This window comes from Malurus melanocephalus, unplaced genomic scaffold (genome assembly GCF_030028575.1).
Source record: "Malurus melanocephalus ecotype Western Australia unplaced genomic scaffold, MMel_1.1 scaffold_37, whole genome shotgun sequence".
Taxonomy (NCBI): Eukaryota; Metazoa; Chordata; class Aves; order Passeriformes; family Maluridae; genus Malurus; species Malurus melanocephalus.
Window position 1 is genome coordinate 3,185,224 of NW_026623269.1, and position 25,601 is coordinate 3,210,824.

Here is a 25,601-nt window from a genome sequence, read left to right on the forward strand (position 1 = left end):
GACTTAATACATGTTTATTTCTTGAATCTTAGCAGATCCACTATTGAACAGTCATCAACCTACCCACTTTACATGTATTTCAATGGTTTCTTTTGAATAACTGAATTTAAATATTTTGTATGGTTTTATGCTTATTTAACTTTACTTGATTGTCCTTTAGTAACCTTTAGTCTAGTGGACAGCWAAAATCAGAGCTGTTTGGTTCTGGGAGTCACACTGAGCAACTATTTTATGGTAGTTAATGACATTAAACCATGAACAGCTGCCAGAAATCCTGACCACCTGTACAAAGGGGAAAAGGATTCACCTGCACCCCATCCATTCCAGTTCCCACATCCATGTCAGCATAAGTGCACTTTCTCTGGCAGGAGTGGTAGGAATAGGAGCATGAACTTGCAGCACAGCTGYAGGCAGAAACCTGCAACAAGGGAACATTTGTCGAGTGTCCTGGCAGCCTGCCGGTATGTAGGTGGCCATCCYAGATCTGCCTAGGGCAGCAAAAAAAATTTTGCCAGGGCTGTCACAGCACCTGTCTAAAGGAGGAGTTCCCTGAATTTACTTGAAATAGGAAATGAGTGGGGAGCAAGGGAAAGGGCACCCTTGCACAGATATGTAATTAACTGAGGCTTTCAGTTGTTGCTTATAGGAAGTAAAAAAGTATCTGAACACAGGCTTTCCAAAAACTTGTTCCCCTTGAATATGCCAAAGGTTCTGTGATTGTTAAATTTTATTTCTAAACTGTTTTATCATCAAAAAACTGTCACGGGGACCATTTGTTTGTGTCTTAAACCCAGACACAAACAAGTAGCCTGGGAGAAACTGGGTGGGGGAAAGAGGAGGAAGGACTTCCCTGCCCTTTGGGTCATCTTCCTGAATGGTTTTCCGTATGTAAATTGAAATGAAAGGAGAAATTGTATGACTAAGGCAATCATTTGGGTGTAGTCTTGGGCACAGGGGTGGGGAGGAGGTTGTTAACCCAAAAAACCAAAGCAAAAACCCAAACCCAGATAATTTAAATACATTAATCCACTCACTTGATTAACATGTGGAGTAATCACACAGTCTTCCTTTAGTTGCTCAAGATGGSTGATAAGAAAATTGCTTACGCCAATTGATTTACACAAACCTAAAGAAAAACAGAAGAAGAATAGGTTCTGGGACAATCCTAACTATTTGGGCGGATGATTTGAAAAATATCACTTTCAAGAGACAAAATTATTTTTCACATAATTTCTGTATATCAAAACACTGCAAAGAAACACAGGGGAAAAAAAGCACCAAAATCTAGTTTGATAGTGTTATCTGAAAGTATGGTTCTGTCACAGTCACATTAGGAAACCATTTTATAATCTAAACACACTGGAAACTCCCCAGTGTATAAAAGCTCCAGGCTAAATTCTGGGAAAGGCTAATGTAGTATAAGCAAGGAACAATTGGACTCCACCAGAATGAAAAGAAGGAAATGGTGTTCCAAGCAGCTTGCCAAAACTAAAGAAAAGTGGAACATTTGCTGAAGACTAATAAGGTATGAGCAATACAACCCAAGGACACGCAGCCCAAATGAACCATGTCACACTGCCTATATTTCTATTAGGTCATTRCAAGATGTTATGTAAAACTCAGTGTAAAATCTTCAATTAAATGAGCAGTATTTTGCAAGAACCACGAAGCTTACAAATGTGGCTAGATTTCTCAGCTCCTGTTGACAAGCAAATGAAGTTAAATGGAATCTAGGTGATATGAAGGTTATTTTTTAAGTAAACCATATGTATGCATGCGTCTTTATAAATGAAGAGCTGACAGTCCTGCACTCAGATGTCTTCCTTCAAACCTCAGATATGATAAAAGACACTCCCAGTCCTGGCCTGCCACCACCCCTGAGCCCAGACTCGCCTTGGGTAGTTTGGTCCTTCTGCTGTGCTAAACACAGCTAACAGGGATGCCAGCTGGGCTGGGCTAGTAGGGATCTCAGGCTGGCATTCAGTTGACCACAACTCAGACCAATTTCTTCAGTAGGGGAAGTTTGTCTGGATTGACTTGAGTTTCATTTCAGTTTGTAACTCTACAGATGGAAAGTCTGTCTTCGTGCGTGCACACAGAAGTCTGATCCCTGTTGTCAATACAGCATTTATTTGAGCTAAAATGAATAGACATTCATCTATCTATATGTGAAGAAACTACATTTTTCTAGTCCTCTACGAAATTCTGTAAGTGAAGTTACAGTTTACTGCTAATTCCTACAGATTATTAAAGTCTTAAAAGAAACCAGCTTTCACATATTTTAGCAGCATAAGCAGAAAAGCTGCACAGCAGCAAAACCTGCACACATACTATCATTTTTTAATGTGGCTTCTTTTGTAGAATACCGAAAGAAAATAAATGTATCAACGACTAAAATGACAGATGTCTTTCCCTGACAAAAATKATCATTGTTCAAGATGTGTAACATAATTAGGTTAAAACCTGCACTATAGTGATTTACATAATTTGTATGTAATATGCCAGAAGGAGCAAAAGCTGAGCTTTTGACAAACAGCCCTGGAGTGTCAACACTAATAAATCATTATGCCACAGCAGTCAGAAAAACACGGTTTTAACACAATGGTGAACCGAATATKATACACTATTGTTGAAAGCTAAGGAGTTACAAAAAACATGCCATTATTGTCCTTGAAGAATAAACCTTTCATTTCAGGTTGAAATAAAACAAAATTCARTCACAGACATGAAATAGCACATTTCCACAAAAAGCTTCCATTTTTTTCCCTCTACAGTATACTCTAARATGTTTTGCTTCTAGCATATTTCTCATAGGAGACTTTGAAGTCTGTTACATCGTGTTACATTTCCCATCAAGAAATTCCAGGTCAGTTATGTTTTCCATTAGAAGTCATCTGAGCCATTTCTACTAAAATCGGTATTATAGCATTCATGTGTTTAGAGTGATGTCCCACAGAGAAAGCTTAATTCAAAACTGCCAAGAAAGTAAACATTTTCCCAGAAAACAGAAAAATCATGATAATGTTTTTGTAGAACCAGTATTTTCTTAAAACTTTTTTGTCAAGGGAATGCACTTAAAACATTTCACTTTCATTAAATACACCTACTTAGTTTGGGTAAAGTTAGAATCCTTCATTTCAAATCCATTGCTTTGGTGTTAGTTACAGTTTAACACATGACAGTTAAAGTGTTTTGACTTTTGCATTAAATTACAATATAAAATATAAAAATATTAAAACAATTGCACAGTCTAACTGTATTAAAAAATCTTATTTCAATGCATGGTGGAAACATGAATTCAAAACACCAGAATTTCCTGAAAAAATAGAGCTCAAATTTGAACAATCAATCAGTGGATTTTACTCTAGAGAATTGCTTCCAYTTGCCTGGTAGAAGATTAACACAGTTGCTCTGCATTGTCCAAATCTCAGAAAGACTGCCTTTAAGAAGATTATACAGAATTATTTCCACATTTACATCTTTTGGATTAATTCCTAWGAATGAAGATTCAAGAAAAGATGGATAAGAAACAGAAGGTCTGGTTAGCTCCTGGGCCTTATCTGACAGATCGACACTTGTGACTATTGTCTATCCAACAAGATCTACAAAATCATATAAACAGCAGAAATAAAAAGCCTGCATATTGAGAAACTTGTAGAATGGTTCTGATTCAGTGCCTTGGAAAGACCTGGGAGTTGTAGGGGGCACATTTCCTTATATTTCCTCTCTTGTGAAGCTCCAACAGGGGTAAATTCCCCAGAGCTCCTGCCATGGATCTCAAAACATCAGAATGCTCTTGTAAATGGGGGCCAGTGCTTTTTTTATTTTTTCAATTTAGTATCTGTTTAGAATGCTTAAAAATCTCATTTCAGACAATCTAGGCACAATACATGCTGTTATAGCTGTTGTGATTGCAGGTGGTTTTAAAGTCTATACTTCTTTTTAACTTACCATTTTAACTAGTCCTGAAGYTCAGGTTTTCTGAGATAAAAGTTAGCAATATATTAGCTCCAGAAAGTACCCTTAAAGTATACATTTTTACTTTCTTATTATAAAGTCACAATGCTTTGACTCAAGAAGAGAAACCATCCTCCTTATCTGCTTGAGGAAGTGTTTGGTCTGGCCCCTATGAAGCAGATTTTGAGAAAGTGCCAGGTGCAATAAACAAAGAGTTTATTCCCCATTAGCTCCCAAAGGCTCAGGCTCGAAGGAAAACTCAGGAACACTGCTTCTTTTATGCATGCTAAAAACTGACTGACCACAATGCTGGAACAGAAAATTTCATCCAGYTTTGAAAGCCAATCATGAAACTCTGCAAGACACATCAGAAAACATATGGGCAAAATAACAGTTGATTATAACGGGGAAAAAAATAAGCATCTTTTCCATTCTACACAAAAAATCTAGGCCACCACCACACTGGTAATTTCAGCACACTGTATTTCCCCCAGCTGCTATGAAGCAGTACATCATGCTAATGCACTGGTTTGCAATATAGTTGTGTATGAAAGTTTTTCTTTTTTGTTTTCTTTTTGCAACTTAGGCAACGATTGGGTATTTTTTCCTTTACTCTTTACGAATTATACAAAGTTTGATGGGCACGGTTAGTCTTGCAACAGAAATATACTGTYTTGGCACCACAACACAGTTTTAGTACAATAGTAAGCCTTATCTTTCTCTAACACTACYACGGACTTTTATCAAACTTCTAAATACCCTCCAAAATATTAAATGTACAAAGTTCAGATCAAAAAGGTTTTTTAAATTACAAAACTGGATACCGTGTTTGTGGAGCCCATTTTCCTCCCCCTCCCTGCTGCTCTACATGAGTCAGAGCRAGGGAGAATTCCCACGTCCAGTGAACAGTGCCCATTCTGTTGTATCTCCTATTCAGGCCACAGAATAAAAACACAAATGGATCTACTTTTCATAAGAGGTCAACTGCAGTCACTGTATCTTTATTAACAAAGGTTGCACAGGTTGGAAAAGTCCACATTCTCTCGAATATGCGTGCTGGGTGTAAATCACATTACTCAGAAACCGTACAAGATTTGATTTCAGCACAAGTKGCTAAATCAAAGCTGTAGGCTCAGAGTGCCCCACATGCAGACTCAAAGCCTTGATAAATAAAGCAGACTACTCTTAGACAGAATCAATGAGGAATTAACTTCTAAATCTGTGAAACAACATGTGTTCCCATACCACAGGCTGAAACACACAGATGCCAGAAGGCTAAGTGCCCCTCTCTGAGACACACAGGAAGACTGGCAAARCTGAAAATACACAAACCCTACTTCCTCCCATAAAGGATTTCTTTTTAGCCTATTCACTGCCACAGTGCAGGTGCTTATCTACAATTCTGGGACCATTACTCCTGCTACACATCACCTGTGAACCATGATAAACTGTGAGGRCAACAGGACAGCAGCCATGAATAGAAGTCAAATTGTTAACTTTCTCTCTGAAAACTCATTACAAGCAGGCAGTTTCCACAACTGTTAAATGGCTAACTAAACATAATGCAGCACAGTACTGGCTTCATGTGCATTGTCTCTGACCCTGGCTGTTCATTCTGACTACTTCAGAATGCAATGCTATCTAAGTTATGTTGACATATTTTTATTCTTACAGTTGACATTACAAACCAGACCAGATAAAAAAAAAAACACAATGCACTACATGGTACAAAATGCATCCCACCATACCTTAATTCAGTATTGTCACCAYACACTGTGATATGTGACATCTGTGAAAATGTGATCAAAATTATCACCGACTCAGCCATGGGCCTAGAGGCTAATGGAATATGTACCCCTAAAAGTAGCACTTTGGAGGTATTCCAGAGAGCATATAGTTAAGATTCTAAATAGTTTGCTCCTCCYGTAACTATGATGGCACAGTTTCCTGAACTGGGATACTTTTTGGACTTCCATATCCAAGAAGACAATGATTCTCCATTGGTATGAATAACAGCAACCTAACTCATGTCAATAAATCCATACTGATTTAAAATAGCTAAGAATCTAAGGCTTTACTTTAACATATGCAAAATATAAATTMCACCTTTTCCACAAATCATGTACCTTATTTTTTGAGACAAAAAGGTTTTTTTGGACACGAACTTTCCTTTGAAAGATACTTCAGCATTGCCTTCTTCACAAGAGCTCTTGTGYTCACACAGGGACCTCTTGGCACATCTGTGTGGGTACACAACTGCATACACTTGCTTTAAATCTTTTTGCTTAGCTTGCTTACCTACAGTTTTGACAAAGAGGAGTCACTTGCTAGTAGAAAAGGCACAAACCATATATGGAATAAGTAATGAAACAAAGTCTGCTGAGSGMTTATTTTTACACTTAGAATTAACCRTGAATTTCTTGACATTAAGAAAGAAAAATTAGCAAAACAAATGAGTACAAACATTAATTCAAGTTTAGATTCTCACTTTTACATCTGCACCGATATGACTTCTTCTAAGGTAATTTCTTATTTTTAAATAAGATACTAAAAATGATGACAATTTCTTTATGATCTTTAACACCAATAAGCGTAACTCTTTTTTTCAGACGTCTTTATTGCTTCTTATCTGATGAACAGGGTGTGGTGCAACCAACATCCTCACCAACCTGCAACCACCACCGACCCATGAAAACACACCTCAGAACTGTGCTTCTCAWAATAACAACACAATGAGACATCTTCATTTATGCATAGAATATTGTCAACAATGTGAAAAAGAACTGTTTCTAGGCAAATTAGTTACTTGCTTTTCCTTATTAAAGCTTTAGTGCATGAACACATATGACTTCTACCAACATGAACACACTTGAGGCAAACAATTTGTGGAGCAGTAACTCAACAGTTTGAATTGCCAGGTGTTCATCATTTGGCAATATACMTATAGATTTAAAGCAGTTATGTCATCTAACAAAGGATGTGCTAGAAATTTGTGCCACCTGTGCCAAAAACTGTATTTGGTTCACTGGACCTTTTTCCCTCCTAAGAACAGATAGAAAATGGAGGAAGAATGAAGATGGTAAGAATATTATTAAGGTTGATTAGATATCTTCTCTCAGTTGGAATTAAAGAAACTCAACTTTTTTCCAAGAACAAAGTTACCTGGCTTTAATTACTGGGCTAAACAATTTCTGTTGTTTTATGAGACTCACTTCARATCAGACATAATCATAACAAAAGCATATGTTAAGACACATCAAGGAATTTCTGATGCAAGGAAGAATATTTCATGTTAGCATAAGCTGCATTGCTAAATAATCAAAAGATAAGCAAACAATTTTACTCTCAGTAAAATGGCAGTGAATTCCAGTGGGATCTGAACCCACAACAACCACCACGGTACTACCCTTGCCAACTTCAGGCAAATGCCCTGGCTAAAAGCACTCATTCTTCCCAGCATTTTTAGAGAGGGACGAGTAATCATGTGCATGTGTGTATGAAAAGCTTGCTGAGATGATGGGCTAGCCACAATGCCAAAACCAAGGTCATTAAAGACTCTGCTTATGGAAAGGGTCACTTTGCTAGGAACAGCCCAATCACCAGTGAGCACGTACAGTGACTATTCCCCATGTCAGAGCAGTTTGCCCCCATGCTTTCATCTGCCAGCCAACAAATGCCTGTACAAGAATGYTGCAGCTGTCAAGGGAATATATGACTCAATGTATGTATCTTGGAATGGATTCTGTAGGCAGCCTGGCCTCTGTTCTGAGGTACTGGAGAAGGTAATTCCACAAAAGGACAATTTTGAGACCGCAAAAACTCAAACCATAGCCTTGATATTACAAGAATCCTAGTTGATTTCAGCTGTTACAACAGAAATAACCAGTTATTATGCACAAATGTCTTACTGACCAAGTTTTAGAATTTTTTTCCTTCCTTTTCCCTCAGCACTGTTTATCCCACAACTCTTTAAAGAAAACACAAATGCAGGCTATTGAATAAAGACACATGTCTAGAATTCTCTGTCTCTCAGCACTGTAGTACAAATGGAGCCTTCTTCGCTCTGACTGTGACCTCAGTCATCCAGCTCCTGTGAAACAGCTCCAATCAAACTGGAGCAGATTAACAAGTCAGAGGAGATAATAATAATTTTAAAAAGCATTCAACAACATTTAAAAAACCTAATTCTTTATGTTTTTCTCAGCTAGTAGAAATCAGTTTAGCAATAAAATCTTTCCTGCTATGAATAGAGAGCTATCAGTTTAGTCCATCAGAARTCACATAGGATTTTTTAATGGCAGTTTTTACTGAGGGTAAACACTATCCTAAATTTCCATTCAAAGTCCTTTATCTTACACTTTCAGGTACCTACTAAAATTCTAAAACCAGTAAAGAAAATAATAATTCTCCTTGCCCATTCACTTGTTCCTAATTCTCAACATAAAGAAATTGCAATGGCTGATCAGTAGAAGCTCCTCAGGAGGTTGTTCATTAGAAAAATCTGATCACTCAGGCTGAATACCAAGACCAGGTGCTGAATTCTGATCCCTGAGCTACCATAAGAGTTGGCACAATTCCCTCTGGAAGCAAGGTCAGGCCTAAATGCATGCAAATCCCAGCCTCTGAAGACATATGAAAGACAACAGACTGTAAGACAAAACAGAAACCTCCGCACTGAATGTTTTCTTAATCAGCACATGAAYGTCTCATCAATAAAACAGAGTTGTAGTTCATAACTATGACAAATAAGCAATCTAATACTTTCTGTATGATTTGGGGAAATGTACATAAAATTTGTCAGTTTGGCTCATGGTACAGAATGATACAACTCCTGTAGGTTTGGATRCCACCATAAATACCTGTTTTCCTTTGCTGACCAGAACTACACCACARTTTCCCCTGGAAAGACATTAATGGAAACCAGCAAATTTAATGACTGGGCCCTGGCTATATAAMAGGAATACTACAAAAACAAACTAAAACTATAATCTTGCCTTTGTAGCAAACAGAGGATAGAGGGTATACTTATGCAAACTTCAGGTTAAAGAGGGAACGATGCTGGTAGAACATTTAATGGACTCTAAGAAACCTGCTGAAGGATTTAGCCAGGAGAAAAGATGAGCACATTTAGCCAAAGACTTTAGCCCAAGGGCAAACCAGAAAGACACAGGACCATGTTCCAGATGCAATTCAGAGGGATTAAAACACCTGAAGAAGGTAATATTTTCAGGGTGTATTATTTTAACATAGATAATTAATGCACTATATCATACTGTTAAGTAAAAGACAACTTTGGCCTTAGAATCCCTAGGAATGTTTTTGCATGYTCTCTGTCATGGTATCCCTCATGAAAAATCGCAAGAAAATGCTGAGGATTCTGGGAAACAGTTTTTAACCTGAAGTGAGATCTTGAGATAGCTRCTCAGTTGCCTGAGGCAGTTGAACAGTGGATTCAAGCACAAGGGAAAGTACTAAAACATGAAACCTTCTTTCAAGTGTTCCTGAGACTCCAGCYTTTGGGCAGTAACCAGATTCCATTTAGTTTCCAAGGCACATTGGATCCAAGGATTGCAGCCCAAGAYTTCAGTATGGTGAGCAATCAAACAGAGAGGGTAACCAGATTCCCTACAAACACTATTCAGGTTCTCATTTTAAATTGTTCATATTTCCAGTTCAGATCATATCAGGACAAAAGAGTATTTCACAAAAGACTAACCTCAAATTCCTTTTGATGAAATACAAAAACACTATCGTGGTAAGCCAGAGTGGGGATTTTTCAGTGATAGCAAAGGATCTCTCTCATCACTTGAAACTACCATTTTCTATTTATGATAATACTCTGATGTTACATCTTAACTCCAAACCTTCATTAGGAACATATATAAGAAGACCTACTATGCAGTTACAGATTAAGAAACAGTAAATTTGATGTTCACACATCTCAATGAATGCATGTCTACAAATTCCACACCAAGTTCATTGGCACCTCCTGCRCTCAAATAGCAATAAACCTGCAACAATAAATCCTCTACAGCCATAGGTACTTGGGAGTTTACAAAAATCAGACTCAATAGAGTATGAGTTTTGCTTAACTCTTTATGCAAGTTTTCTGCTTCCTAAAATATTTATTTTAATAATTTTGACAAATATTCAGATTTTTTAAAACTTTTCACAGAAAGTTTGCATCATTTGAGGGCAGGGTCTTATAAATTAGTGCACACTGACCTGGACTGGGCAGAGACCCAGAACCTGTCTCTCCTCAGTTAGCTGGGTGGGAAGATGCTGGAAGCCAGAGCCCTACAAGTCATGTTACCGTAGCCTTGTGTTGCAACTGCTCTGTGTGGGCTCTCAGATGAATCTGAATGACCCTATCTTTGTAGATATGACCTAAAAAAATTCTCTCAAAGCTACAAATGTAGATGCAGTTGGTACTTTTCTTGTGTCAACTTTTGACCAATGTGACCAATCTAAATGTTATCTTTTTTTTAAAATCTGCATTAGAGACTTTTATTCTTGTATATTAACAGTTTATTTACTTGCCTCCTAGTGCAATCGATAATTACAACAGACTATGACTAATTTACATTRCTTAAAAATAATGTTTCTTGCCCCAGGTAGGTGGAATTTTGCAGAATATTAACCTGGATTTAAATTAAAGATTGAGATTTACAAATATCTGCATTCAACCTATTCATGAATCCAGAGAAGTAATTAAAGAAATTCTTGAAAACTTCAGCCAGATCAAAGACTTAGGTGAATACTGATATCTTKTAACCATCTCATATGACTCTTGCAGATAACAGAAACCAATTTGCTTTCTACAAAAGACACTGGTTATTGTCTCTGCACTTTCAGATACTCCTCAGGATGGATTCACCTAGCTACTAAACCTACTACCAAGTTGAATAATTTCAATATTACCTTTGTGATTTGACTGCAGAAGCAAATTATTTGTTTAAATGGCTAGTCCTTGAATGKGAAGCATTTAGTTTCTAATTTTTTTTCCAGAATAAACATTCCCCCCCCCAAAAAAATAACAGAACTCCAAACAGTAACCAATGACTACCTGAATTAATATCAAGTTCAGTGAAGACAAAGAACTCACTTGTTCACAGAACTTATAATTTCTTCCCCTAACAAGTAAAATTTTATTCTTTCCTCAAGTAAGAATTTTGACCAAATCCTACATTCACTTCAAACCAAGGCTAACATGTTGCTCACATAACACATAGCAAGTCACAAAGATATGCAGCAAGTGTTTAATCTTCAGTGGAAAATCTAGTGGTTAACCACGCAAACAAATTATTTAACATTTTGCTCAGGAATCATTGCATTTCCAACTCCAGAGTGGTTAACATCTGCGTGTCATTTCAGAACACATAGTTATGGTCAGGACATTCAGAGTCTGTATCTTCTAAAGCAAAAGTGTGGAAGTTAAGGTTCTAAGGCACTTGACTCAACCAGACTATTAAATTTTCCTTCTGCTGTACATGATCTAGCTGAGGYAATTTGGACAACCAGAGCTGGAAAACTTATGCTCAACTAAATGAATCGTGAATCTATAGAATGCTTAAATTCCAAAAAAGACTGAGAGCAGCAACATGCAAATTGAAATTTGTTGAAGAAAGGCAACCACAGGTAAAATAAATCTAGCATGGGATGTCTGTAAAGAGGTATCATGCATAGGGACAAAGTTCAAAACCCATTTTTCTGTCTSTTTGTGAGAAGAGCAATAGTATTTCCAGTGACTTATTAAAAGACCACTGAATAGCTCAGTCTTTTCCATTAGGAAGAGTCATGTAAGACAGGAAAGATCACAAAGATGCATGCAAAAGCAGAACAGGACAGGATAGGAATAATAATCAAATGTGAAAAATATAACCTATTTGCAGCAAATTAGGGCGACATATCTAGGCACAAATAGCATGCAGTAACTTAAATACTCATCAGGAAAAAAAATCATGATGGAAAGATGAAATATCTTGTGGAATAATCCATTTTTGGATGGAAGAGTCATTCATGCTTTGAAATACTAGGTCAGTATAGCATTTGCTTAAAAAATGAATGTTGCAATGTCTTACATGGCAGAAAACACTTCTAGTAACTCACCTTATGCTCAATATAAAAAGAAAGAACAGAAGATGTATCAAAGACCATTCACCTCTGTGTTTYCAGAAGCAGAGCAAAAGTAAATGGAGAATTTAAGTGTAAGAGGTGTATGGCTCTGGTAAAGCTGGYAGTGACACACAGCCTGTAATGGCCTTTGTACAACTCTCCTGCTACAATCACTTCAGTAACTGTGGATTAGTGGACAGAATAATTAATCCAAGAAATCTTCTTACAGCTGTGAAGCTGTAAACACAGTGGTCCACATGGCCCAAGAATTGCACGACAGGATCTTCTGTCACACCATTTCTAATAATTCTGCATACTTCAGGAGCAAAATCCACCTCTTAAATCTACACTCTACTCTTCCTTTTGCTATAAACATACGCTGAAGTTTGCTGTGCATGGAAAATCAGAGTTACCTGAACCCAAGAGAGTAGCTCTGTTCTTTGAAAATTCTTCCCAAAGAATCTGCAGCTGAGTATTTGTTCCTTATCTAGCATTTTATTTTGTTAACTTTTAAAACACAAATGGAGTTATAAAATACCACAATATATGATAAGTTGAAAAATGGCTCCATGCAACTATAAAAAAAAATTAAAGGAGATAAAATTTGGCCTGATTTATACTTAAAAGAGGAGGTTAGTACAGAGATGTTCTATAGTGTTCAATAGTGTTCTACAGTGGYATAGAGATTTCAATGAATCAGTGGATTTCCACAGGAAAGTATGCACACCATTATTAACCTCATGGACAGAATTTGACAATGTATTATTCACAAGCAGCATCAAATTGCTAATGCTGCACTTTCCAAAGAGATTTTCRTAACTTATGCACCCAAATTCCACTGAAATATGAGCACCCAGTTCAAATTAAGTTTTTGAACATCTTTCACTATGAGTGCCCCAAACCCCAAAGCACATTGTAACTCCTTCTTCTAAGACAGGTTTTTGTTATTGTATCACCTTTCTCATAGAGTTCTTCCATYGCTCTCCAGGTTTCAGCTCGGACCTCTCGATTGCTTTTACCTGGAACTTGTGCATCAGGCCAGTGCATCAGATAAAGATCTAAAAAAGAAACAGAACCAGGCTGCTTATTAAAGTGTTTAAAAATAAATATATCAAACCACGTGAGACAGCATTTTCCCTCCACAATGGCCCCTAATATATTATCATCATAATAGTTCCAATTACTTACTACTCGATGATCAGTACTGCAAATATCYAGTCAGTTGTACTAAACTAATTCTGTAACACTGACAACTAAGGGTAGCAAAATTTGCACATGTTCCACATGTTTAGATCGCTGTAATCAGAATTTCATGGTTAAATATGCATTTAATAAACTTTCCACACATAACAAGCCCCATTTAAATCAAAAGGGTTTTGGAATTACAACTGGATTACTATTTATTAAGTGCTGCAAGTCTTCAATTTCAYGGAAGATAAATATGTTTGACAGTTCTGCAGATATTTCATACAACTTCAGCAGGTCTTTTTCCTTTCTAAAGAATACTTCCACTTAYGAATTTATGTCAGAAACTGCAGCACATTCTTTATGCATTTTTTTTGCCTATGTTTTGTAGCAGCCTTTGTGATTTGCTGAAGAATTTTTTTTAAAAAATATTTTAAGGGAACAAAATTATGCTTTATTACATTTTWTGGAATGTTAGCACGATTTCAAACACAAAATTTACTGCTGATAAAATTATCACAGAATCACAGAACCTTTTCCTAATRTCCAACCTAAACYTTCCCTGACACATMTCCCTGCCATTCCCTCASGTCACTGGTCACCAGAGAGAAGAGATCAGAGCTGCCCCTTCACTGCCCCTTGTGAGGAGACTCTTTTGTGTGCTGTCTTAGTAAGAAATTACTATCCTTCTATTGAAAAAGAAAGCACTTCCAACACAGATTGAGAAATGTGCATGCATTGGACTCAAGAGTTCCAAATCAGATTTAAATTTTAAAAAACGGCAGTATCTACAACTCCTTTATAAGTCTGCAGACACTTCGAGGCATTCTGAAGGAGACATTTAGAGATACTTGGAAAACAATTACATTTCTATTCAAATTCTAACTGCAGATTAAACAGTAGCTGCAGGTATCCCAGTCAAACAGGTTTGGGCCTCTGCTGCATATATTAGTCTGATGAAAAACAGGAAAAGAAAATAMATAGATGACTGAGATATGTACCATTTTCATTGTGCTTTATAATATTCATTTTCTGGCAGTTCAAATACAGTTAAGAAATAAATCATGACTCGTTTGCAATGAGAATTTTTTGGTCTATGAATACATCACACCATTCATTTACAGCACCTATTTGTGAAAATACAGATCCTCTGCTTTATGAATAATGAACAAATGGGGGGAAAAAAGAAAAAAATCCTTTTATTCACAATAAAGGACTACACTGATAGTTACTACATGAGTGGGCCATGTATTAGCTTCCCTCCTCTAAAAATACACATTCAACCTTGCTTTAAGATGAAAATGTAACATGAAATTCATAATCATACACTGTCTCCAATTTTGGTACGTCACTGCAACACATTAAACAGAGTACTTTACTTAGATTGAGAATCTAATTAGAGCAGTACAGAATTCTGTAGAGTAAAACACATTAGAGATGTAGCAAGGCAAACAWTCTTTTGGATGTATCACAAAATTCACAAGTTACATTTGCACTTCCCGATGGTAATAACCCATTACACTTCTAAATACAATTGCTCAGATAAGCAATCACTTATATTTACTGATCTGCAGTATCTGGTTTTGYATCACATTTAAGGAGAAAGTTGCTAACTCGCCCTTTTATGCATAAAATCCACTTCCAATTCCACATGCAGTCCCAATCATCACCTATCTATGAAAAGCTACTTCTTCAGTAATTTCTCTGAGAAAAGAACCAGTATATTAGATATCAATACACAGTATTGAAACAATACCAATTCGCTGACATTTACTGAAAACTAGTGTTGGGATATTGATTAAAGGTGATGTTATGCTCAAAACTCAGGACTACTGAAATTCTGTTGTCAATAAAATTTCCTCTGATTTATATTAGACATAAACCCAAGGATTAGCATTAGGAATTGCTACCATCAAGTGTTCATTTTGATCCAAAATTATATATGCTGCTGGGGCTACTTACAGCATGGAGACTGCCATGATTGTATTTTGCTTGTGTAAAGCTGATGTCGTATATAAATAGGTGTGAGTGACTGGTATCTGATGCCTACCTCACACAAAAATGGAAGAATTATATCTTTTTAATTGCTGCTTGCTATGTTCTCTGAGCCAGACTAATAAGAACTGCTTAACTATGCAGAAAAACATCATTTAGCAAAAATAATCAAACTTCAGCAGAATTTCACCAACAGTTACTTCTCCATAGCCTGACTATTCAGTTAGACACCACAGTTTGCAAATGCTCACAGAAATGGTTACATCATGGATTTCCACAGACACAGATGCATTGTACTCGGCTCAGGAAATTGAAGCATTCTCCAAACAAAGACTTTTAAGAGATTTGATAACTGAAAGATCTCTGGCCTTGGATATCTAAAAAAATGCAACACATGCCCCTCCTCTGTATTAGTATCTGAGGCCTCTTTGATGCAAACAAGATTAGCTGTAAGTCTTTTATTGCAGAAAGGTGATCTTACCAGGTATACCATGTTCATATCATCCTACTATGCTCATTTCAATTTAGGTTTTTCTATTGAAATAAAAAAAATATTTTTATTAAAAGTAAAAACAAAATTCACATTTAGAAATATTGGCATTTAGTGCTAGAAAGCATCTACTGAACCAAGTCTTGCAGTCCTCCTGAAAGATGTGGGGCAAAGATGCCTTATCTCACAGAYAAACAGCAGAATAGTTCTGGCAGCCATATGTAAAGCACCCCAGCACAGCCAGGGTCTGCTTACTTCTCCTGCATCTGTTAGAAAACTTTCCATGATACCTGCAGGCCAATAAAAACAATAAGCACCTCACAAACCAAGCTCTCTGATTTCATCTTTATTTGTACACACATTCACACCCTACACCCCCACACACATTTTCTTTTGCTTAAAATATTTTCCCTCCTGGGGAATTATGAGAACACAAACACTTTTAAATTCACTTTGGAGGCCAGAAAACAGTTTAAAATCATTTACTGAAGTAGCTTAACGTTCTAGTAATTAAGAAATATATAACTTTATCACTGGAGGTTTTGAAGAACAGACTACACTTTTGCTAAGAAGAGGGTTGTGCCTCATAGCATGGAAAAGATTAATCGCTATCTTGAGATGCCTTCCAACCATGTATTTTTAAAAAGTAATCTTAAATCAAAAAATCCACCTTGATTCACATTATCAAGATGCACCTGAGAAAGAAGAAAAAACCTCCAAACATTCACAATCCAGTTTTGCGTTTAACAGCTTTTTATAACACCCTTTGCACACAGTCAAGCTCTAATGGTGCAGCAATAAGCGAAGGCCTAAAGGTCATTAAATGCCGATGCACAGTGRTTCAGGAAAACTAAAACTAACACTTGAGTTGCTTTCACACAGATATTTAAAATAGAATGGCTTCTTACTTTTTAGTGGTTGCAGCACCTACAATCAACACATTTCCTCTTACCCGAAAAGTACAGGCCCCTTTTATCCATTAAAAGCCAACAGTATATTGTTGTGGGAAAAAAGTTTGCAATTCTGTTCAAATCCCTAATAACATTTTTTTTTTAAAAAGTCAAAATTGACTAAAACAAACCTAGTTTGTGGGCTAGTATAAAAAACAAGCCCTGCCTTATGAAAAGCCTAAAAGCAGAAGTATATTTTGCAACATTTCCCAGCTGTCTTAATGAACTGATCATATTTCCTTGCTTTTCTCAATAGTCACTGCACCTAATATTGATATAATGTACTTTTCTTYTTCACTCAATCCTTTGTTTCATCTTTCATTCTTTTGAACAAGGATCAATATGAAACAACCTCTAAAGTATTTTGAAGCAATACAAAATCTGAATTACGAYAATGCACTCATTTCATGCGGCTCATCTATTACAGTGAACATGCTGATGGTACATTTGTCCACCTCCAGTTGGGGATTTGTGATATACCAGATTTGCCTGGTACGAACAAACTCGACACAGTCAAAAGGAAAATAAAATTGTTTCTGAATTTGGTAACCCACAAATCAACATTCAAGAAATGACTTTGGAGGTTAGATCTAAATCCCAAGGAATGTATTCTGCTACTGCCAAGCCTGTAAGATCTGCYGCCATTCCATAATGGTTTGCTGCGACTGCTAGTTGAGGACCACATTCAGAAAATGGAAGGAGCAGGGTATCTGTTGCAACCACAGCCCACAAATAATGCAAATTTCCAGCACGTCATGGATATATAATCTTCAAGCTCAAATAAAAATTCTGAAACACTGCTCTCCTAGGACCCTTTGTCAGAAGTGTTTATTGAAAAGGCTTCATAACAAGTATTTTACATGGAGCACTTTTTCTTTGTTTAAGGAGAAAAARCATTTTTTAAAAAGCTGTGGCTGCTTTCAACAGCTTATGTTTCAACAGCTGCCATTTCATATAAGGATAATGTGCAGATTTATTAATTCCAGTTTTATTATTAATAATTAGATTATTTCTCAGCTTTCTAATTCAGTCTTCGTGGATGGACTGTGCAACCCATGCGGACCGTCAAGAGAACAAAGAGCTTAGCTGCACATTTAGCTGCCAGGGCCCCTGCAGCTTTTGCTTTTTGTAYTCTTCCAAATTACTACCTTTCCCTCCAATATAAAGGTCTAACATCACAGATACGTTATTTAAGATATTTCAATTTTCTTTATGAAGTATGTATCTTTACGGAAGATCTGAACCCCCTCTCACATTGTTAGTGTCATAGAATGAAATCAGGAAATTCTGATTTATTTTGACCAGCATTGATTTAGGTTACTATGGCAGACCAAGCAGTTGAGGAACAGCTTAAGAAATTTTTCAGACATCTCCACATCAGTAAAAGAAAGGTGAAGAAAGAGGGAAGATGGGTGAGGGTATTAAAAAAAAGCCAAAAATATTTTTAAAAGGGAAAATCTAATAAGGAGACAAATTGTGCAGGCCACTGTAACATTCCTCAACAGCTCTTAGTAATATAAGCACAAGAAGACTCAGCTCTGAACACGTCTGACAGACAAGTCCTGTTTATGCCATTCCAAGGATTCACTCACATAGTGACAGTATTAGTACATTTTTTGCTCTCAGATATTCTTTTTCTCCTTTCAGGCTTTTCTGCTTAGCAGCAATATGTAAATTCAGTATTTGTGMGAGCATCTAATCCAGTCTACTACCTGAGAAATAAGAACAACTTACAGTATTAGAAGGAATCACTGMAAATGACTTCTTGGAAGTGAGTCAAGTTTTCCTCTCATCAACATTCAGCACCAGTGCCAGAGCAAGCAGAAGAAAACAGAAAGCAAACACAAAATATAACAAGTAGAAAACAGAGACAAGGAATAATGTTATTTTGCAATTTAAAGGAAAAAGTCAAGGCTTGAAACTTTGCTYTTGAAAGTCTCATTGCAGTCACTTGCATTTGCATGGGACAGACAAAAAAAATTAATAATTTTGTATTATTCTGTACCTGTGGAGGAATTAAGGGACACACTTACAGAAAGAATGGAGCCAAAGACATGCATACAATTATCTCTGTCTTTAACAGACACAAGTTTTTCCCTGTTCACCTTGTAAAGTACTCAAGAAAAAAAAGGCAGTGAATACAGCACACAACTGCCATTAATATTATACATTRTTAAGTAAAATTCACTTCCTCATTAAAGTTTGTTTATTGCTAAAATAAACAAATATCATGTTTATTGTCAGGTACCTCCTCTCCTATGTCCTGTTGCAAAGAATTAATTGGCATCATTATTGCAACTGTGCCTGTCTAATAAGGGAGTAACAATATCACATCTTTGACTACTAGAAGTTTATGATCAGGATAAATTTACAAGTTTGGTGTTAGTTAAGCTTTAATTTTAGTTTTCTAAAGTCTTGTAGACACTTCTGACATTTCCCCCAAAGAATATTCCATCAGACAGACCAAACAAAAAGCAGTATTCAGAATTTTTAGAAGTTAAAAGATCTACAAAGAAAGGACTCCCATTCCTTGAGAAAACAGATGACAGAAGAAACCAGGCATCTTTGTCATCCTGTTGCCAATRTATTATTGTAAAGTTTATGAATCCTTGTTTGGAATAGGGTTTGGGTATTTTTAGCAAAATATATAAAACTCTGGCACTTGTTCCTCAAATAATTTTAACTATAAAAAATAACTTTGCTAAACACTTGCAACAGAAAAAAACTGTGCTCTCAGTTGTATGCATGCGAATTTTCTAGAGAACAAAGAGAACAAGAAACCTGCAAATGTGTAAATAAAGGCAAAATTTGGTTTCTGTGACTCATCTGTACTASACAATTTTTTTCAGGAATTCATTCACCTTTGCAAGTACTCACATGGAAGGCACAAGAAATGAGCTATATGCAAAGATTCATACCAAGATATTGAACACCAAGTCTTTCACATGACTCCAAGCAGGCCTTTTTTGTGTTTTCATAGCCATAATCACTATGCCACAGTTTGGTAGTTATCCAGAGGTCCTCTCGCTTCACACCACTCTSTCTGATGGCCCTTTGGAGCAGGGATTCACAGCCATATCTTTTTGCTGTGTCAATATGACGAATGCCACATTTCTGTAGGGCATGGACCACCGCAGCATGGGAATAGCCACCTTGGTGGGAAGTACCTAAAAACAAAAGCAGAAGTGACTTGTCAGCAGTGAATTATGAGGGGTATATTTAAGCATTGTTTTTTGTTTTTCTTTTTTTTTAATATATTGTCAAAGAACCTTCTCATTTAACTTTCATTTCCTAATAGCAAAGAAATGGGAATTGACTGATCTTTAGGCTTAGACAATACATGAAGTRGGAGACATCATGCTGATCAGAACTAGCTCCATCAAAATCAAACATCAACAGCATTCATCTGTAAAGAGGTGATTTAAAGAGTTAGGCTGAAAATCATTGAAGAGAAAACACATACTTTATGGAAAATMATTTTAATTTTGTCCCGTAATTTTCATTCAAAAGCACAACATTTACAGGTGAAAATATTTAAAAAAACCAAAAGCCTAAACAACTTTTAAAGCAATTTACTTTGAAAAAAGCACATTCTGAAACCTTTACTCTGTTGAACTCCTGGTAGCTCAAAGTTCTTATTGCATTGTACAGTTGCAGGGTGGGCCATATGCAGGTGCCATTCACATAATGTCACACTTAGCAGTAACCAAACCCATGGAATCCTACACAAGAATTACGGAATGGATATGCAGGGAGYTTCAATAACTAAATCCTGTTACTGTCATTGTGAGGGATTCACTGGATGTGTATTTGGCATGTCAAGGGGACGGAAGGAGGAGGAGACTCGGCAGGAAAAGCAACCAGCAGGAGGACTTCAGATAAAGAACTGGTTGAGAGCAAGAAGGATGATGTTGCTACTTACCCTTTCCTGTTAGTTGTTTTTCCTGCCATGAGCCCCTCACTCACACGCTTCCCACAAACAGTATTTTCTACAGTTTGTTAGAGGAAATGCTCAGTCAGTTCCAGTCAGCTCCCAAAGYCACCTCCTACCAAGCTGATGATTAGTACTTAAAGGCCCTCGTGCAAAAAACAACAGGGAGTTAAAATGCCTCCATCACCAACTTCACCCTGCACAGTCCTGAAMAGGCCACAGCAGCAGGGCTTCAGCCACTGCTCAACCTAAATAAATGAATAAAGGACTCCTGGTCAAAGAATGATTTAAAGTGAAATCTCYGCTCTTACCTTTCTCTTTCYCTCCAAACAYGGTATTYATTTCTACCCAAAATACCATCTGCMCATTACWAAATTACCCCTGYGAATGGGCACCCAGCCTGCCTGGAAAAGGACACAAATGGAAGCAMCCCAGGTGCTCTTCCTCAGAGCCTCCTGACCCCAGTAGGGGTGACGATGCCCGGGGGAGGCTGCAGGACTTTCTCACACATTTTAACAACGCACGGAACTATGAGGAGAACTTGCATGGAAGGCAAGCCAGGTTTTCCCAAATGCTTATCATTTTTGCTCATTCCTGATCTTAGAAGGAAAGCCAATGAGCCTTGCWCAGCACTCAAAGTCACTTAAACTAAGATTTCATATGGTCTGATCTCCCACCCATACACATCAGGATCTCATCATTCTCCCARTCACAACAGGACAATTTCCACTTCATATTTGAGACCAACAAAATATGAAGTAGTGAATTCTTATGYTCATGGATTTTAAATTGTTGAAATTATAATACTATATTCCTACAATTTTGACATGCATAAGTAATTTGCTTTCCAAACATAAAAAAGTTTTAATGTTCTAAAAACCGAAACTTTAAATCTTTTCTCTTTCATAGGCACTAACTATGATTAATAATTGGCTTAATTTCTGAGCCAAATAGAAATAAACATCTTTACAACTTGTTTAYATCAAAATAACTTAAGCTAAGCCAACTTGTGCTTTCAAAATAGCTATTTCAAAATCCCCATGAATGTTYAAGAATTTGAGATGACTGCCATGCTACTACATTGCAATTATGGGCAAAGAATATATATGCAATTTTACATCATTCAAATCATAAAGGAATTTTATTAAAGAATTACATAACTAGCATAGAAAAATTACTATACTTCTTCATAACAAACCCTTCACTTTTAATATGCTGGTATTGGTGCAAAACAAATGAGGTTGTAACTATTGTGTCTGTTTCTGGCTGAATGGACATTTCTAAGCACAGAATGAATGGAGTTCATTTAGAGGTCTTGCAAATGGACTCAGACTCTTTTCATGCATAATGGATTTCAGTAAGAACATTTAGGACAAACAACTTCTTTTTTTTAATTTAACCCTTTAAGTTAAAGCAAGAGTGTGGTTAAGAAGGAAAAATCAGAATAATTTTGTTATTGTTCCCCATTCAGTGATGGCACACACACTCATTACACAAGAAATAAAGACAGCAAGATCAATCTGGAGGAAATTATCTCAATTTCTATGCCTAAAAATGAACTACAACAATCCTGGTGCACTAAACAGTAATTAAAAAGAAATCARCAATTATTTAATATTACCACTTTGCAGGCCAACTTAATCATGAACAACAGGTTGCTAAGTTAATTATGCAACTAACACTTCTAGACTTYAGAAATCACAGTTTTCTTGTGTTTACTCATGTGATGAAAGAAGTTACAACTCATAACTGAGTTGCAGAAGGGTCACAAAAGAAGGTGGACTGACTGAAATTTCTAATTTTTTTTTGCATTAGAAATCCAACCAATGCTATTTGAACACATTAACATTCTTACAGGTTTGGGATTCCCCACTGCTCATAGAGATGTAATTCACACTGTACAYGTATATTTAAAGACCAAATCCAATCATGCATTTTAAACTAGCATGCACCTGCATCCTTCTCATGTCTTTTCTGTTTCTAAAAATATTTAACACATATTTTTCCCTAGAATTTGCTGAGAAAAAATAGGAATTCCTTTCAAGAATCTTTGTCAAATGTAAGTTAGTTTGGAAAAGCTTTCTAATTTTTAGCTAATATTTTGTTTCCTAGGGAAATATAGCATTGTTACCTCACTGACCGAACTAAGCCAAATTATGCAGATTGGAAGATGTGCAAAGTAATTGCATTCTTATGGATTTTTTGAATAACTGGTTGTTGTAAGAGACAAGGATACTGCAGTGAAAATATGGCTAGGTCAAAAGACACAAATCCATGGAAAGTAGGCTTAATTAGTTACACTGTTGTTATGTCACAGTTACTCATCACTTTCACCCTGAAGAGCACTGCCATCAAAATCGGAGAGAGAAAATGCCCTGACAACCCATAAAATGATACAAAGATTATTAAGAAGGCAGAATCCTGTTCACAATGCAGTTGCTACAGGAGAAAAACCCCAACACGCCGATTAACAACACCTCCCCCAAGCCCTCAAAAATAGAAAATCAGCAACATCTCCACCCCTGACCCCATCAAATATGTAAAACAAGTTACAAACCCCATGCTATCCCCCCTCCCAGATTTATGCACCATCTCAGCTATCAGCCTMATTGAACTTTCTGGTCTCCCTCATGAAACTGTAGAACTACAGACAACCAAAACACCAACAGTTTTTCAAAACAGACTCAGGATCTACTTTCTCTCTCTGCTTTCTCCCTCCCTTTGTGAGAAGTGTGTCTTCATGTTCTTTGTGAAACGTGAAACGATTATTCATTTGAATATATAAAAATGCCCTGTGAAATAAATAATTTTGGCTACTTGAATTCAGTGGAGTAACATTAAGAAAGTTCCTGTTGGTTAAACCCCAGCTAGAATATTTACAGATAATATTAAGGATTAATGTTCTTCTGACATTAGTATTCCAAGTAATCACTTTAAAACTCTCAAAAGCAAAAGCTGAAACATCCTTTTATCAATTTTACACCCTCGATGTGTATTTATGGTACCGTATACCACAACAGGCTTGAAATACCTGATTCTGTTAGTTTTACTTCTACTATTTCAACACTACATCAATGTAACACATCTTATGAATATATTGAGTTTTTTGGTGTTCATATAGTTTGATTTCCTAATTACCTTATGAGAAAATGTGATGATAAAGCATAAAATATTTGCTGTACATAACGCAAAAAAAGATATAACACATTTCAAGGTTAACTGCTAATCCATTCACAAAACCACATGACTCTTCTATGGAAAGGCTCAAGGACAGGCAATCCTTACTTGCTGTCCTTGCTGTCTGTCTTACATCCTCCTCCTAATTCTGTATTCATATGATCCTCTGACAAGCTGACTTGGATTGTTAAATGGTCAAAAAAAGAGAGTACAGTTTCAGAATTATTCATGAACCTGAATAATAACTCAGAGGAGAAAATCCACTAAATTTCAGGAAAGGGATGGAGCAAAACAAGTCTCCCCTTTAGCAGCAGCAGCATTTATTATTTAATAAATGCTTTTATTCAAATTAGAAATAAAAAAAAAAAAAAACAAACAATCACAATTGTGTCCTAGCCAATCAAATTATCAGAAAGACCTTCTTCATGAACTTGTCTACTGGAGCCTTTCTTTCCATTATGTTCCCCAACACTATCCCTACAGCTGCTCTCAGATAAGCAGATAATCACCACAGCACTAGAAACCCAAGTGTTCTTAGTGCCATAATAWACTATTTGCCATAGTTTTTTTCCTAACAGGGTCAATTACTCTGAAAATCCTATGCAGCATCACATKGCAAAGTATTCAAGCATCCTCTCCGGGAGCTTAGGGCTTTCCTCTGCAGAAGGTGAAATCAAAGTCAACCTCACTATGAAGTTATACTCTAAAATTTTCATGAGGYAACTAGAGAGTATTTCAAGTTAAGAGATCCAAGTTTAATAAACAATTACTTTYACAAAATAACTTGGTTATTTTATTCAGCATACAAGACTGGCACCCAATGTGTGTATAAAATAGGGAAGCTACCCCTGAGGGAATGGAGCCTATAGAGACAAAGGGCTTCTGGAAAAACTGGTAGGATACCACCAACAGTAACAGAAAGACACTGAGCAGATTCATATTATATAACCAGTGGTTCCATAATTGGTCAGAACAAAAGCAGCACACACACTAATTTAAAACTCACTCATTTAAGACAAGTTTCTCCTACCACAGTAAAGGTTATCTGGATTAAAAATGGTGTAATTTTTTTAGTATGTAAGTTTTACTTTGGTAACGCTTCTCTTTTTGATTCCTTTGTTTGCTTGCTTGTTTGTCTGCTAAATACAATCCATTGCTTAGTGCAAAGGTGGCATTCTGGGGCTGTTCTTCCCCTGTGCGACTCAGAACAYGCTAACAGAATGCAGTAACACAAGCAAAAAAAGAGTAAGCAAGCCTGATTTTAAACTCTGCAATTCTACTCAGGCAAGTCGACACAGGCACCAAGAAATAAAATGCAGGAATACAGCCTTGCCTCAAGGCAAGAGGATAGGAGAGAGCCATTACGTATTTATTATGTATCCAGGGAAAGGGAAGCCAGAATTGCTAGTTTTCTCTCTTCCTGAGAGGAAGGAAGAAATGGCAGTGAGCCATTGTTGACAGAAGCACTCTATTCCCTCCATCCCAAAGAGGCTCTGACTGTAAAGGATATTCAGATCATCTACTGTAAAATGACCACAGGTTTCTGTTCACTGACCTACCATTTATCTCCTCAGAACCTTAAACAGGAAAGAAAGTGCAAGAGCAMCTTCTCAGAATGTGTCTCAGCAATCCCAGAAAGTCTGCAAGTGGCATATGACATCAGTGGGATGCTATCGCTCTGATATGGCACCAATTCATTACTCTATTTCTGGCAGCCAAAATACACTATCACCACAAAAATGCAAATATTATTTTCAGCAATAGTAAAGAGATTTCCACTGGAAAAGTGCCAGCTACTTAA

General features: G+C 36.7%; 1 protein-coding gene across 1 annotated transcript in view; it reads right to left on the minus strand.

Moving 5' to 3' along the window:
- The window catches only part of LOC130572556 (uncharacterized oxidoreductase ZK1290.5-like), a 38,945-nt gene that overhangs the window by 12,074 nt on the left and 1,270 nt on the right, over positions 1-25,601 (minus strand). The window contains exons 2-4 of the mRNA XM_057364303.1: positions 19,611-19,859; positions 13,029-13,130; positions 1,035-1,126 (exon numbers count right to left, since the gene is read on the minus strand). Coding sequence (XP_057220286.1) covers positions 1,035-1,126; positions 13,029-13,130; positions 19,611-19,859 — 443 coding nt within the window. The remainder of the gene's footprint in view (positions 1-1,034; positions 1,127-13,028; positions 13,131-19,610; positions 19,860-25,601) is intronic.